Source organism: Rhinolophus sinicus, linkage group LG03 (genome assembly GCF_036562045.2).
Source record: "Rhinolophus sinicus isolate RSC01 linkage group LG03, ASM3656204v1, whole genome shotgun sequence".
Taxonomy (NCBI): domain Eukaryota; kingdom Metazoa; phylum Chordata; class Mammalia; order Chiroptera; family Rhinolophidae; genus Rhinolophus; species Rhinolophus sinicus.
Window position 1 is genome coordinate 10,801,085 of NC_133753.1, and position 17,083 is coordinate 10,818,167.

General features: G+C 35.2%; 1 protein-coding gene across 2 annotated transcripts in view; it reads left to right on the plus strand.

Annotated features, from left to right (window-relative positions):
- TRIP11 (thyroid hormone receptor interactor 11) overlaps positions 1-16,637 on the plus strand; it is a 39,368-nt gene extending 22,731 nt beyond the window's left edge. For both annotated transcript variants that reach the window (XM_074327029.1, XM_074327030.1), the window contains exon 10: positions 16,613-16,637. In XM_074327029.1, coding sequence (XP_074183130.1) covers positions 16,613-16,619 — 7 coding nt within the window. In that variant the 3' untranslated portion in view covers positions 16,620-16,637. The remainder of the gene's footprint in view (positions 1-16,612) is intronic.
- Positions 16,638-17,083: the final 446 nt, after the last annotated feature.

Consider the following 17,083-nt stretch of genomic DNA (forward strand, 5'->3'; position numbering starts at 1 on the left):
TCTTTGGGAAGTATGGCTGGGCTATGTGAACCTTTAAAAATTAAATATATAACCTGACTCACAGTATTCAGTCTTTTAAAAAAAATTAGTTTTGATATGGAAAAATGCAGTACAAATTACCTGAATTCGTACTGGAGAGTTGAGGGAGGAATATGGAGAGAGAAAATCAATTTGATCTGGTTACATTAAAAATATTTATATAAAATCTCTTTCAAATGCACATATTTAACTGTACATGATTTAACTGTACAAATAATCCAGTAGACCTCAACATTGCTATTTCAGTTTAATCACTGATTCTGATCCAGTAAAATTCAAATTAATGGGGTTATACTGTATTAATAAAATTCTTTTCCTGTGAGTTCATTGCTAGGAAGTGGAATATCACTTACCAATTAATAATTATGGAACAAGAAAGTATTCACCATGTATTCTATACCTTAAAATTCTGTGTCCTATATAGTTCAAAAGAATTGAATTAAAAGACAAAGCAGATACTAATATATCTTAACTTCAAATGTAAATAAATACAAGATACTTAAAAATATTACTTGGTGTTGTAATGAAAGTGATTTTGTGTAAGTTGAAATTTTGTAATAAAAAGACCATTTAATTTCTAGCTTTTGCTTTGATTATATTTAATTAAGTGAAGAGGTGAAATTTCCTTATATTAGACTTAATGTATCAGTTTTAAATTTATTTTTTAAGTAGCCAGTGCAAGTAAGACACTAGACTCAGTTTATTTACTGAAATATCTGTAAATGAAATCATCTTTCTCACATTTTGTTTGCTTCTTCCTACTGTTACTCCTTTGCCTTGGTTTGTAAAGATGACAAATAAGGCAGAATAGAGGAAAAATTATCAATATTAATGTTAACCAGAGTGATGCATATTATTGATATTGGTTAGGGCTTGGACGAAAGATGATATTTTAAGAAATCAGATGAATGAGTACTAATGCTTTATATAGCGCTTGACTGTTTAGAAAAGTCACATTTAATCATTCAGTAGATTCTCTAAAAATCCTTTGCGATAAGCATGCTTATTTTACAAAATAGGCAACCAAGTCTGGCCCTAGTGACAGATCCATGATTCATATCCAGGTCTTGTGACAGGGCCATAATTCATATGCAGGTCTCCTGACGCGCCGTCCGCTCCAAGCCCTGGTCTAGTCAGGTGACGGTTAAGCCTCACTTGAATCTTGTCCAAGGGAGCTTAGTCATGAAATAGCCAAATGACTTTGTAAGGAGTGTGACTTAATTTTACGATGTTCTCTGAAGACAGTATTATAGTGCAGTGTTAAGTAATCACAAGTAAAATGTAAAATTATGATGTGTTGATTTGTTTTAGTCAATTACAGTTTATATTCAATTTTGATTTTTTAAAAGAAGTGATGGAGACCATGGTGCAGTCTGTAGGCATTACAGAGAAGAGGTGTATATGGCAGGTTTTAGGATGTCATATATTGAGATTAACTCTTCCCTAAATTAGACTAAATCTCAGTTGCTTTATTGCTTAAAGTGTATCCCCTCACCACCTTTTTTTTTTTTTTTTTTTAACTTCCTAAGGATTTTTTTTGGAATATGTTAGATTGTTTCACAAGAATATTGCATTTGGCTGAAAACCCATTTCTGAATAATTGTATTTTGCCTGCCCATATAAATACAGTTCTGATTTCAAATTGTGGTTTGAATAAGTATTAGTTTTTCTGGAGAAATATTCAAAATTTCTGATGGGAGGAGAATAAAGGTTTTCTGGAGAGAGAGTTTGCAAGGAAATCTGAAGTCAGTATTTGACTTTCTCTTCTTTTCTAAACCTTCCCTAGTTAATACCAGCCTTCCAATCTCTTCCCCCAAATTCTGAGGGTTCTTTTCTAGACTCAAATATCAGTATACATTTAAACTGGTATTTAAATTTGAAGTAATCTTCTGTCTGCCTGCAAGGATATGTAGTTATCAGTTCTCTATCACATTAGCCCAGGACTAACTTGAATTCTGATAGAGATTTTCAGAAACTTTCACCCTGTAATTTTTGCTTTAAGGATGTTTTGAGCTTACCTTTCACAACACAAAGATTTTAATTGAAATTTTACCCATGTTAATTTTCATCAAGAAAATGTTTTTGACTTGAACTTTATTAAGACAGATTTCTTGATCAGTTTTTCATAGAGCAAAGTTATATTTTACTAATTTATTTTACTAAAATCATTTTTATCAGAATCAACTCTGCTTTGTAATTTTTACTCTGAAGATGTCTATTTAGCATTCAGCTTTGTCTTTGCTTTTTGAATAAGAAACAGTATAGTACAGTGGTTATGTCCTGGCTATTTTCCAAAGCAGTGCTATCCAATAAAAACGTAATGCAAGGCACATGTATAATTTAAAATTTTTTAGTAGCCATATTAAAAAGTTAACAGATACAGATGAAATTAATTTAATAATTTACATAACCCAATATATCTAGAATATTATCATTTTAGCATGTAAACAATATAAAAAATCATTAATGTTAGAAGAAAGGTAGGAGAAGGAAAATCTCAGAGAACGGGAAGGTAGAGGTAGGGTGAGTTTCACCTCTTTTACTCTGCTGCCTTTCTATACCCTTGGAAAAGAGGAGGAGGATGAAAGAGAAGGCCATGCCCATCTTTACTTTGGCTCTTACTTTAGTTCGTGAGTGGGATGGTTAATTCAGAGTGGTTAATTTAATTTACTTGCTGTTCTTCTGATAGTTGAGAATTCTGTTTACATTCAGAATGTAGTACTAGAAAAGGCCCAGACAGCAACATTTGTTCATAGTATATTCATGCACAGTAAGAATCTAAAATGGCTTTTACTGACTCAGACTTTAATAATAGTCTTGTTCTCTTTCTCGCTCTCTCTTTTTTTTTTTTAATGTCCAAGCTTAAATTCCTTACTGGAAAGACAGGAAAGGAAATGTTTGTAGTAGATTTTCCAAACACAAACCTTGCTTTTATAATATGGTTATGGCAACCATCTATTTTGGTAGAGTTAGCCTATTACATGAATTACATTTTGCAATTCAGATTTTTGCAATTTAGAAAAAACATAAGCCATTGCAAGCAGTTAAACTGGACAGTTCATATATATGTTTAATACTCTTAAGTCAGGATTTTAGGCAGTGTGCGAGACAGAATGAAAACATAAAGCAGATGAACCTGGCCTAATTTTTAAGGTTCAGAGAAAACTTCTTTGAGGAAGTGACCTGGGAACTGAGATGTGAAGAATGAATAGGAGTTAATAGGTAGTGTCAATGGAAAAGAGCTTTCCAGCTAGAAGAAAAATTATTCACAGAAGTCTTGCAGTGGGAATTGCAAGTCCAGAAATAAACCATACATTTATAGTCAGTAGAGTTTCAACGAGAGTGCCAAAAGAATAGTTCTTTCGACACGCGGTGCTGGAACAACTGGATGGCCACATGCACAAGAACGAAGTTGGACCCCTGCCTCACACCGTGTTCCAAAATTAACTCAAAATGGATCATAGACCTATATTTTAGAGTTAAAAATGTGAAACTCTTAGGAAAAAACATAGGAGTAAATCTTTGTGATGTGGAGTTAAGCCGTGGTTTCTTGGATATGACACAAAAGCAGAAACAACAAAAAACAAAATAAATTGGATTTCAATAAAATGAAGATGTTTTGTACTTCAAAGGATAGCATCAAGAGAGTGAAATGACAACCCAAAGAATGGGAGAAAATATTTGCAAGTCATGTATCTGATAAGGGAACTTGTATCCAGCTACTACCGGGAAATGCAGCATGACTCAAAAGAGTAGATCTGTGGAAAGAGGTCAGCGTCTAGTGTTTGGATGTGTTACTTGATTTGAAAAATAGATCCCCGTCGCAAAGCAGTCTTCTCTTCATTTCTTTCAGAATGAAATTTGTAATCTAACTTGAAGTTAACAAGCATCTCCTTCAGCTCAAACTATCCATTTCTGAGGTGACAGGTGTAAACTCCATGGGTTTGGCAGAGAGTTCCTTAGTCTAGGAATCCTTGGCCCTGTGGAGTAGTTGAATTTCTGTACAGAGCATTTCCTGTTATAATTCTAGACACTGCTTTTAATACTGTTCAAATTCCAACAATTCACCAAGATTTTACAGATTTTGCTTCCTTTTTAAATAAGAATTTTAAGAGTCCAAGCATCCATCTAAATCAGTCAAATTGGAGTATCTCAATTAGTATATTAGAAGCCGTGATATGAATTATATTTTGCAGTTTATGCACCCCAGAATTTGCCTCTCAGTTACATCCTGAGCCATGGTCTCAGTTGTCTTAGATACTTTTCTTAGCTCACCAAAAAGCAGAGTCCAGCCAGGAAAATAGAAAAAGGAAAATCTAAAACTGTCTTTTCCATTTCTTCCCGTTAATGAGTAGTTCTGGAAATGTTTCCCGCAAGGAAGCAGTGGTGAAAATCTCTTCTTTGCTATTAAGTTTCTGAAGAGAGTGAAAACCTTTTTTATTTTTTTTAAATTAGTTTCAGATATATAAAACAACATAATGATTAGACATTTATACCCCTCACAAAGTGAGAACCCCTTCCCCAATCTACTACCCCCCCCGACATCGTATGTAGCTATTACAGTTCCATTGACTCTATTCCCTATGTTGTGCTTTACATCCTGTGACTGTGTGTGTGTGTATGTGTGTGTATATATGTATAATTTGGGTTTTTTTTTAAGTTTTCTGGTAAAGAATTGATTGCTTTATTGGGAGTAAACCATGTGAGTTAATGCATATATGCATATGCTGGCTTCTAAGTAATTTCTATACCAGCAAGCCTAGTTCCCTAAACCAAAGAAGAGATGGAAGTAATTGAATCTTCCTAATTAGAATAAGTGCTTGTATTCAAAATTCATAGTAAAGATGTCTTAAATCTCATTATATATTCATCCATATTATTTTAATCAGTTAATAACTATCTTTATTCACATGTTTTAAAACAGATGAGCTCCGACAAGAAATGCTGGATGACGTACAAAAGAAATTAATGACTTTAGTAAACAGCACAGAAGGAAAAGTAGACAAGTATGCTCTGCCTTTTAAGTTTTATGTATTTTATAGAGACTACTTTTATGAAAAAAACTTCCACATGTAGATGTTTATATGTGATTAAGTTTTTTAAAAGCTTTTTCTTTTTCTTATATGGTGATAAGATGTGAGTAGTTTTAATGAGGGATCAGTAGAATAATTTCTCTTCTCTTGATTAAATAGGTTTTCTCAGCTCAAATTCTTTTTTTTTAAAGCCATATGGAAGCACTAAAACATCACTACACTTAGAAAAAAGTTTATTCTTCCAATACTTTTTTAACTCTCTTTACTGTCCTTAAATGAACATAGTTGGCTCAAATGCATTAAGTCTGAAATGTAGGTATATGTAATGTATCATTAATATTTTACAGATTTTGACATTATTAGCGAATTTTTAATAAATGTGTGTAGGGAAATAGAAGCATAACCATTAAGCACACAGACTACCATCACCATTTAAGGTGGGGAGGGAAAAATCTGAAGAGTCTGTTAAGATTGACATCAACCCAGACAGGCACTGAGAATTACTAATGAGGCACCATCACAGGGGGTTATTTGGTTGAAGAAAGTGGGTGGCTGACTAGTAAGTGTGTTTGAAAAACATTTTGGGTTGTATGAAGTATTCTTAATTAGACGTGTCAAGGATTTTTTTAAAGTTACTTTAAAATATTGTGTAGTGTTTTATAATTAAGTATTGTTTAAGTACAATTAAATATTTATATGCTTAGTGTTTATTATTTGGGCACACTAAATATTGGGATGGGATAACTTGTTGAGTTAGCTTGAGCTGTTTCTGCCTTTGTTTTTATAGAGTTCTAATGAGAAACCTCTTTATTGGACATTTCCACACACCAAAAAATCAGCGTCATGAAGTGTTACGATTAATGGGAAGCATCCTGGGTATCAAAAGGGAGGAAATGGAGCAGGTAACTATTGGAACAATGAAAGCCTTTCGGAATACATTTATAACTAAAATAATGATATATAAAATTTTCTTTCACTGTATTGTACATAACTTTTCCTGAATACAATTTTCTCAGTAATGTGGAAATGGAATCATTTCATACTACAGTGAAGAGGTAGATTTGTTCAGTTTGTATATTTTTTTTTTACTTTTTAAAATTTATTTTGTATTGTGATAAAAACATAACATAAAATTTACCATTTTAACTATTTTTAAGTGTACAGTTCAGTGATATTAAGTTCATTCATTGTTATTCAACCATCACCAGCATCCATTTCTAGAACTTTTTCATCTTTCTAATTTAAATTTTTACCCATTAAACATTAACTCCTCATTCTCCTCTCCACCACCCTACCAGCCCTGGGCCACCATATAATATTTATCCTTCTGTGTCTGGCTTATTTCACGTAACATAGTGTCTTCAGGATTCATAATAGTATAGTAGCATGTGTCAAAATGTCCTTCCTTTTTGAGTATATTAAATATATTAATATTCCCTTGTCTGTATATACTATATTTTGTTTTTCCATTCATGATGGACAGTTGGGTTCCTTCTACCTTTTGACTGTTAATAAATAATGCCGCTACGAACATGGCTATACAAATATCTGTTTGGGTCCCTGCTTTAAATTCTTTCAGGTATATACCCGGAAGTCGAATTACTGGGTCATATGGTAATTCTGTGTTTAATTTTTTGAGGAATGGCCATACTGTTTTCCACAGTTGCTGCACTATTTTGCATTCCCACCAGCAATGAACAAGCGTTCCTAGTTCTTTACATCCTTGCCAATGCTTATTCTATTTTCTTTCTTTTTTTAAGATACAGGAAATAGCATCCTAATAGGTGTGAGGTATCTATCTCATCATGATTTTGATTTGCATTTTCCCTAATGACTAGTAATGTTGAGCATCTTTTCATGTACTTGTTTGCTACTTACATATTTTCTTTGGAAAAATGTTTGTTCAAGTCCTCTGCCTATTTTTGAATTGGGTTGTTTTTTTGTTGAGTAGTAGAAGTCCTTTATATGTTCTATATATCATTCCCTTATCAGGTATATGATTTGCAAACATTTTCTCCCATTCTGTGTGTTGTCTTTTCACTTTCTTGATAGCATTCTTTATACAAAAGTTTTTAATTTTGATGAAGTTCAGTTTTATTATTTTTACTTTTGTTGTTTGTGCTTTTGGTGTCATATTTCAGAAACCACTGCCAATCCAAAGTCATGAAGATTTTTTCCTGTTTTCTTCTAACAGGCTTAGTTCTTACATTTAGGTTTTTGATCCATTTTGAATAAATTATATATGTATATATGGTAATGTAGGGGTCCAGCTTCATTCTTTTGCATGTGGATATCCAGTTTTCCTGCAATATTTGTTGAAAAGACTGTCATTTCCCCCATTGAGTGGTTTTGGCACTCTGATGGAAAATCAGTTGACTGTATATGTGAGAATTAATCTGGGGCTGTTCATTCTATACCGTTGGTCTATGGATCTGTCTTTATGCCAGCACCGCAATGTTTTGATTACTGTATGTTTCTAGTAAGTTATGAAATTAGAAAGTGTGCATCCTCCAACTTTGTTTTTCTTTTTCAAAATTATTTTCGTTATTTAGGGTAACTTAAGATTCCATATGAATTTTAGGGTGAATTTTTCTATTTCTGCAGGAAATTCTGTTGAGGTTCTAATAGGAAATGCACGGAATGTGCAGATCCTTTTGTGTAGAATTGTCAACCTAACAATATTATACCTTCCAAGCTATGAATGTGGGGTGTTTTCCCACTTATTTATGTCTTCTTTCATTTCTTTCAGCAGTATTTTGTAGTTTCCAGTGGATGTCTTTTGTCCCTGCTGAATATATTCATTTATTCAATTTATACTCATTATTTTTAAAGTTATTTGTATTCTTTTTGATGCTGTTAAGTGGAATTGTTTTCTTGATTTCCTTTTTGGATTATTCATTGTTAGTGTATAGTAATGCAACTGGTTATTGGGGGGATCAACTGGTTGGACCATGTATATTTTTGAAAGGCTTTTTAGGGAGTTTTGATGTATGTCTTTGGTTAGGCCCCCAGCTGGCCCTTCTCAAACTCCCCAGGAGGTTTGAAGCTAGAAAACTGTTTAAATCTCATCTCTGCAGCTTACCCACTTAGCAGTTTATGACCTTGAATATTTCCTCAGCATTAAAATGGAAATTATGCTATTGATTACCGAGGGTTGATGTAAGAATTGAATGTATATTACTTGGGATTTAGTAACCCCTCAACAAATATTAGCGTTCATTCTGGTTTTGTATTTATTTAAAAATTATTTGTTATTACGTAGGTAATGCTTGCAGTGAGTTTGAAAGCCAAGTAGAAGTTAGGAAGAGTATTGCATCAGAAACAGCCTACATATGACGAGAGGAAGGTGTGAAAGGTTTCCCATTTGGGTAACTACGTAGTGACTAAGAACACGGGCTTTCGAATGAGGTAGATTTGGATTTGAATTTCAGCTCCTCTGCTTCTTCACTGGGTCAGTCATTTAGCCTTTCTGACATATGAGTCAAAAAGAATTCAAAATGGAAATTGTAAGTATTTTGAATGAAACGAAAATACAGCATATCAAAATTTGTAGGATACTGTAAATTAGCACTTAGGGGACGTTCATAGCATTAAGTAGCTATATATTTTTTATTTTTCAATTACAGTTGACATTCAGTATTACTTTATATTAGTTTCAGGTGTATAGCATAGTGGTTAGACATTTATATAATTAACGAAGTGATTTCCCCACAATAAGCCTAGTACCCACCTGACACTACATAGTTATTACAATGTTGTGGACTATATTCCCTATGCTGTACTTTATATTCCTGTGACTGTTTTGTAACTACCAGTTTGTACTTCTTAATCCCTTTACCTTTATCACACAACTCCCCAAGCCCCTTCCCATCTGGCAGCCATCACTTTGTTCTCTGTATCTATGAGTCTGTTTCTTCTGTTTTGTTTGTTCACTTATTTTGTTCTTTAGATTCCACAGATAAGTGAAATCAGACAGTATTTGTCCTTCTCTAACTTATTTCACTTAGCATAATACCCTCTAGGTCCATCCGTGTTGTTTGTCACTAATGGTAAAATTTCATTCTTTTTTATGGCCCAGTAATATTCCATTGTATATCTGTACCACATCTTCATCCAGTCATCTATTGAAGGGCACTTAGGTTGCTTCCATATCCTGGCTATTGTAAATAACACTGCAGTTAACATAGGGGTGCATATATTCAAATTAGTATTTTAGATTTCTTTGGGTAAATACCCAGAAGTGAAATTTCTGGGTCATAAGGTAGTTCTATTTTTAATTTTTTGAGGAACTTCGATACTGTTTTCCGTAGTGACTGCACCAATTTGCAATCCCACCAGCAATGGACGAGGGTTCCCTTTTCTCTATGTCTATTAGCATCTTTTCGTATGTCTATTAGTCATCTGTATGTCCTCTTTGGAGAATTATCTATTCAGCCCCTCTGCACATTTTTAAATTGGATTGTTTTCTTTGTGTTAAGTTGTATGAGTTCTTTGGACATTAAGCCCTTATTGGATGTATCATTGGTGAATATCTTCTCCCATTTGGTAGGTTGTCTTTTCTTTTTGTTGATGTTTTCCTTTGCTGTGTAAAACTTTAGTTTGATGTAGTCCCATTTGTTTATTTTTTCTTTTGTTTCTCTTGCCTGAGGAGATATATCAGAAAAAATATTACTAAGAGCAGTGTCAGAGAGTTTACCACCTATGTTTTCTTCTACGAGTTTTATGGTTTCAGATCTTACATTTAAGTCTTTAATCCATTTTGAGTTATTCTTGTATATGGTGTAAGAAGGTGGCCTAGTTTCATTTTTTTACATGTATCTGTCCAGTTTTCCCAACACTATTTATTGAATAGACTGTCTTTACCCTATTGTATGTTTTTGCCTCCTTTGTCATAGATTAGTTGACTGTATAGATGTGGGTTTATTTCTGGGCTCTCTGTTCTGTTCCATCGATCTAAGTGTCTGTTTTTATACCAATACCATGCTGTTTTAATTACCGTAGGCTTATAGTTTTACATCAGGTAGTGTATTACTTCAATTTTGTTCTTTCTCAAGATTGCTGTGACTATTTTGGGGTCTTTTGTGGCTCCATGTAAAACTTTAAAATTATTTGTTCTAGTTCTGTGAAAAATGCCATGGGTATATTTTGATAAAGATTGCATTGAATCTGTAGATTGCTCTGGGTAGTGTGGACATCTCAACAATGTTAATTTTCCTATCAGTGAACACCGCATATGCTTCCATTTATTTATGTCTTCTTCAGTTTCTTTCTTCAATGTCTTACAATTTTCTGAGTATAAGTCTTTGACCTCCTTGTTTAAATTTATTCCTAGGTTTTTGTTTTTATACAATTGTAAATAGGACTGTTTTCTTAATTTATCTTTCTGATAGTTCATTATTGGCACATAAAATGCAACCAATTTCAGAAGATTAATTTTCTGTTACTTTACTGAACTTGACTGCTACTTTACTGAACTCATTTATGAGTTCTAATAGTTTTTGATGGCATTTTTAGGGTTCTCTCTATATAACATCATGTCATCTGCAAATAATGACAGTTTTACTTCTTTTCCAATTTGCATACCTTTTATTTCTTTTTCTTTTTTGATTATTGTGGCTAGGACTTCCAATACTATGTTGAATAAAAGTGGTAAAAAGGGACATCTTTGTTTTGTTCCTGATCTTAAGGAAAACACTTTTAGCTTTTCCCTGTTGAGTACGATTAGGTTTGTCTTATATGGCCTTTATTATGTTGAGGTATATTTCTTCTATTCCCATTTTCCTAAGAGCTTTTATCATAAATAGATGATGGATTTTGCTAAACACTTTTTCTGCATCTACTGATAATGATCAAATGATTTTTATTCTTCATTTTCTTTATGTAGTATGTGTATCATGTTAATTGATTTGTGGCTATTGAATCAACCTTACATCCCAGGAATAAACCCCACTTGATCAATGGTGTATGATCTTTTTATTGTATTGCTGAATTTGGTTTGCTAATATTTTGTTGAGGATTTTTGCATCTATGTTCATCTGGGATAATTAGCCTATAATTTTCTTTTTTTACAGTGTCTTTGTCTCGTTTTGGAACCAGGATAATGCTGGCCTCGTAAAATGAGCTTGGGAGCCTTTCCTCCTCTTGAATTTTTTGGAATAGTATAAGAAGGATAGGTATTAATTCTTCTTTGAATGTTTGGTAAATTTCACCTGTGAAGCTATCCAGTCTAGAACTTTTGTTTGTTGGGAGTTTTTTGGCTGCTGACTCAATTTCATTAGTAGTAATCGGTCTGTTCAGATTTTCTGTTTCTTGTTGATTCAGTCTTGGAACATTGTATATTTCTAGGAATTTATCAGTTTCTTCCAGATTGTCCAGTTTGTAGTATTTTTTAATAATCCTTTGTATTTCTATGATATCAGTTGTCACTCCTGTTTCATTTCTGATTGTATTTATTTGGGTCCTCTTTTTTTCTTGATGAGTCTGGTTAAAAGTTTATCAATTTTGTTTAGTTTTGTTTAGCTCTTGGTTTCACTGATCTTTTATATTGTTTTATTTATTTTTTTATTGGGGAAGGGAACAGGACTTTATTGGGGAACAGTGTGTACTTCCAGGACTTTTCTCCAGTCAAGTTGTTGCCCTTTCAATCTTAGTTGTGGAGGGTGTCGTTCAGCTTCAAGTTGTTGCCCTTTCAGTCTTAGTTGTGGAGGGCGCAGCTCAGCTCCAGGTCCAGTTGCCGTTGCTAGTTGCAGGGGGCTCAACTGGCAACCTTGTGGTTGAGAGCCCGCACTCCAACCAACTGAGCCATTCAGGAGCTCAGCAGCAGCTCAGCTCAAGGTGCCGTGTTCAATCTTAGTTGCAGGGGGCGTTGCCCACCATCCCTTGCGGGACTCGAGGAATTGAACTGGCATCCTTGTGGTTGAGCCCACTGGCCCATGTGGGAATCGAACCGGCAGCCTTCGGAGTTAGGAGCATGGAGCTCTAACTGCCTGAGCCACTGGGCCGGCCCCTATTGTTTTTTAAGACTCTATTTTGTTTATTTCTGCTCTGATCTTTAGTATTTCCTTCCTTCTTGTTCACTTTGGGCTTTGTTTGTTGTTCTTTTTCTAGTTCCTTTAGGTGTAAGGTTAGATTGTTTGTTTGAGATTTTTCTTGTTTCTTGAGATAGGCCTGTATTGCTATGAATTTCTCTCTTAGGACTGCTTTCACTTTGTCCCATAGATTTTGGGTCGTTGTGTTTTCATTTTCATTTGTCTCAAAGTATCTTTTGATTTCTTCCTTGATCTCATTGTTAACCTATTCCTTGTTTAGTAGCATCTTGTGTAGCCTCCATGTATTTGTGTGTTTTTCAGTTTTTTTATTGTAATTTATTACGAGTTTCATACCATTGTGGTCAGAGAAGACTCTTGATATGATTTCAACCTTTTCAATTTATTGAGACTTATTTTGTAGCCTAACGTGGTCTGTTTTGGAAAGTGTTCTGTGTGCACTTGAAAAGAATGTATGTTCTGCTTTGGGGTGAAATGTTCTAAAAATATCAATTAAAACCATATGGTCTAGTGAGTCATTTAACACTGCTGTTTCCTTGTTGATTCTCTGCAAGATCTGTGCATTGGTGTCAGTGTGGTGGTAAAGTCCCCTATTATGATTGAGTTACTGTTGATCTCTGCCTTTATGTCATTCAGTATTTACTTTGTATATTTAGGTGCCTCTGTGTAGCATAATCTTTACAAGGGTTAAATCCTTTTATTGGATTAAAACCTTTATCACTATATACTGTCCTTCTTTGTCTCTTGCTGTAGTCTTTGTTTTAAAGTCTGTTTTGTGTGGTATGAGTATTGCTACCCCAGCTTTTTTCATTTTCCTTTCACGTGAAATATTTTTTTCCATCCCTTTATTTTCAGTCTGCGTGTGTCTTTCGATCTGAAGTGGGTCTCTTGTAGACAGCATATGTACGGGTCTTGTTTTCTTATCCATTCAGCTATCCTGTGTCTTTTGATTGGAGCATTTAAGCATTTACACTAAAATAATTATTAATAGGTACATAGTTATTGCCATTTTATTCATATTATGTTCTTTTTTTTCATCTTCTTAAAGAAGTCCCTTTAACATGCCTTAAAATACTGCTTTGGTGGTGATAAAACTCTTTTAGCTTTTTCTTGTCTGGAAAGCTGTTTATTTCTCCTTCACTTTTAAATGATAACCTTGCTAGGTAGAATAGTCTTAGTTGTAGGTCCTTGCTTTTCATCACTTTACATATTCCCTACTGGCCCGCAAAGTTTCTGTTCATAAATCAGCTGACAGTCTTAGAGGAGCTCCCTGTGGGTAACTAACTGCTTTTCTTTTGCCCCTTTTAAAATTATTTCTTTTTGGTATTCTAATTATAACATGGGCCTGTTTGGGTTCGTCTTGTTTGGGACTCTCTGCAATTTCTAGGCTTGAATATCCATTTCTTTCACCAGGTTAGGGAAGTTTTCTGTCATTATTTCTTCAAATAGGTTCTCAATCCCTTATGTTCTCTCTCTTCTCCTTCTGTAACTCCTGTGATGCAAACGTTGCGCTTGATGTTGTCCCAGAGGCCCCTTAAACTATCCTTATTTACTTACTTATTTATTTTTGTTCAGTTTTCTTTTTGCTGTTCTAATTGGATGTATTCTTTTATCTTCCAAATCTCTGGTTCGATCTTCTGCTTCATCTAATCTGCTATTGATTCCTTCTAGTATATTCTTCATTTCAGTTATTGTATTGTTCACTTCTGACTGGTTCTTTTTTATGGTTTCTATGTCCTTTTTTATGCTTGCTATCTTTTTGTTGTAGTTCTCACTGAGTTCCTTGAGTATCCTTATAACCAGTGTTTTGAACTCTGTATTTGGTAGGTTGCTTGCCTCCATTTCATTTAGTTCTTTTTCTGGAGTTTTTTCTTGTTCTTTCATTTGGGACATGTCTCTTTGTTTGCTCATTTTGGCCGCCTCTCTGTGTTTGTTTCTATGTATTAGGTAGATCTGCTATGTCACTCAGTCTTGGCTGGGTGGCCTTATGTAGTAGGTGGCCGGTGGGGCCCAGTGGCTCAATCTCCCTAATTACCTGTGCCAAGTGCTCCTGGAGTGTCCTTTGTGTGGGTTGTGTGTGCTCTCTTGTTGTGTTTGAGCCTTGATTGCTGTTGGCACATCAGTGAGTGAGATTGTCCCTCAGGTTGACTGGCTGTGAGGATTTGCCATGCCCAGAGTATTATATGCTGTGTGGGGGCTGAGTCCATGTGTAGAATTCATCCCAATGGGCTCTGGTGCCTGCCGAGACCACCCTTTGTATATGCCCCTTGTGGGGCTAATCGGGTGGTGCTCTGTTGTGGTCTGAATCTGGCCTATAAGTGTATTGGTTCTGGGGCCTCTTGGGAAGGGCTCCTATGTAGGCCAAAATCAGCCGCTGCTTGTGACTTGTGGGTCTACCTGGAGGGAGCTACAAAGCAATCCACAGTTGATAGCTGCCTGTGATGGACCTGGGGGCACATGGGAGAAGCCTCGCTGTGAGCCGAGGTTGGCTGCCACCAGTACTGGGCCTGGGGCAGCTCTGTAAATTGTACAGTGTACCTCAAGGCCTGCCACCGCCTGCCAGCTACCCGTAAGTCTCAGTCACTGAAAGAACCTTGGGCAGTGTGCAATTTGGGTGAGGCAGGTCTCGGGGTCATCAGGGTAGGGCCAGTGGAGTTCACCAGGCTAAAGCAGATTCAGATTTGGCTATGTGGTTGGAGGGCTCAGCATAGAGCCAATGGTGGCTGTTCCTCTAGCCCTCGTCTTGGAGCCATACAACTCAATTTTTGCCTGTATGTCTCTGGCCACCATGCCTCTGCTGGAGCCCAGGGTGAGTGCTTGCAAGTGAGTGAATCTGTACACAGCACCTTTAAGAGGATGCCTCGGTTTCTAGCAGTCTTCCATCTCAGAATCCCCACTATTTTTCACAGGTAGATGTTGTGGGGGCTCCTCTTCCTGGCACTGGTGCTCCAGGCTGCGGGGCCTGATACTGGGCTGAGGCCCCTCGCTCTTCAGCGGATACCTCTGTAGCTGAGATACCCCTTTTGTTTTTTTGACCACCACACAGAAGTTTGGGGCCAGCCCGTTTTGCATCTCCACCCCTCCTACCAGTCTCAACGTGGCTTCTTTATATCCTTAGTTATAGGACTTCTATTCAGCTAGTTTTCAGACGGTTCTCCAGATTGATTGTTCTGTAATTTAGTTGTAATTTTCATGTGGTCATGGGAGGAGGCGAGCATATCATTGACCTCCTCTGCCATTTTGACCAGAACTCCCAATTTGTATAATACTAGTTTTAATGTTTTGTAACTTGTAGACCACCTCTCTTACCAGAATGCTGAGATTTTTGAGACATGACAATCCTCAACTTTTAGTTAAGATAGTATTTGGGATGACATTTCATTGTATTTATAGCCTCTGTCACTAGGAAACATTTATTAGAAATTGGACTTGAACAGCATGGTTTGCTACCATCTGAAATCACGTAAAAATGGTTCTTATTTTGTCTTTTCTTGTACTGATAATATTTTTCTGTTTTAAAATAATTTTTCAGTTGTTGAATGAAGATCAGGGCGGTGTTACCAGATGGATGACTGGGTGGCTTGGCGGAGGATCAAAAAGTGTCCCCAACACACCTCTCAGACCAAATCAGCAGTCTGCGCTTAATAGTGTAAGAACCAGCTTTAGTTTGCTGAATTTGAATGGTGAAACGATTGCATATCACATTCATTTGCAAAGAACCAGATTTATTTTTTTAGGTTATTTGTATAGCTTTTTTGTTTTGAACTCGTGGAAACTCAGAGCCAGCGACGTGATTAGCTTAAGGATAATAACCCAGTTTTAATACGTTTACTTCATATAGGTTTTATTTTAACTTCTTATTTATATAGTATACTTTTATTTTTCAAAGTATTAACTGTTCCTTTATTGGTATTTGATCGTGATGCTGTAGGCACACAGTCATTTTTCTATCTTACTACTAAATTATGAGATTCTTAAAGACAGAGTCTTTATTTTATGCATGTATATGTATCTACATAGTCATTGAGTCAGTACATACTTATTGAGCACCTGCTGTGTACTCTTCTGTTCTAAGCACTGGGGATGCAGCAGCAATTCAGATAAAGGGCCTGCCTTCAACGAACTTGCATACTGGCAGGAAGAGGCAGTTAATAAGCATGAAAATGTAGTGCCTGTTATGTAGTAGGCTTATGATGAATATCAACTGAATTAACACTGGGAAATAGAATGTGGAGTTTCCTTCTTTATTATTATTTTTTTTAATAAAGAGGAAACTGAGGATAGGTGACTTACCCACAGCTAGCCAAAGACAAAACCCTATTTTAAATTGGATGGCATAAAATTTAATTTAAAGGAAAGGTCTACGCTATATTATTTTAATCTGATAAAATTACTCGTGAGCTTTTGCTGTATTCATTAATTGGGTGTTAGTTTAGAAAAATGTGACTAATATTTGTTTTCTGTCAATACAAGTTTTCATGTCTATGTAAACAGTTATTAAAATGATTTAAGACTTAATGTCTTAAGTGCCATTGATGATGAGAAATCTAAGTGTTATCAGGTGGCTAATTCTGACTAAATGTCTGTAAAGGGCTGTCATCATAGATTATTGATTAAGTTAAAGTTTTTACTTCATATCTGTGTAACTAAAGTGTTAGCAATTTTAATTGTTCATAAAACTTAGTTATAAAGAAATGATTCAGATGGCATGATTAGTTTTTAATATTTAATTAGAATAGCTGGTATGTTTTCTAAGTTGTAGTGAATATAATTTTAACATTTGCCTAATATAACCCAAATATGTTCTTTTTAGTCTTTTTCAGCACTTTTTGTTAAATTTCTAGAAACAGAATCACATCCATCTGTTCCACCACCAAAGCTTTCTGTTCGTGATATGAAACCGCTGGATTCACCAGGAAGGAGAAAACTAGATACAAATGTACCGGAAACTTTTAAAGGTAAATC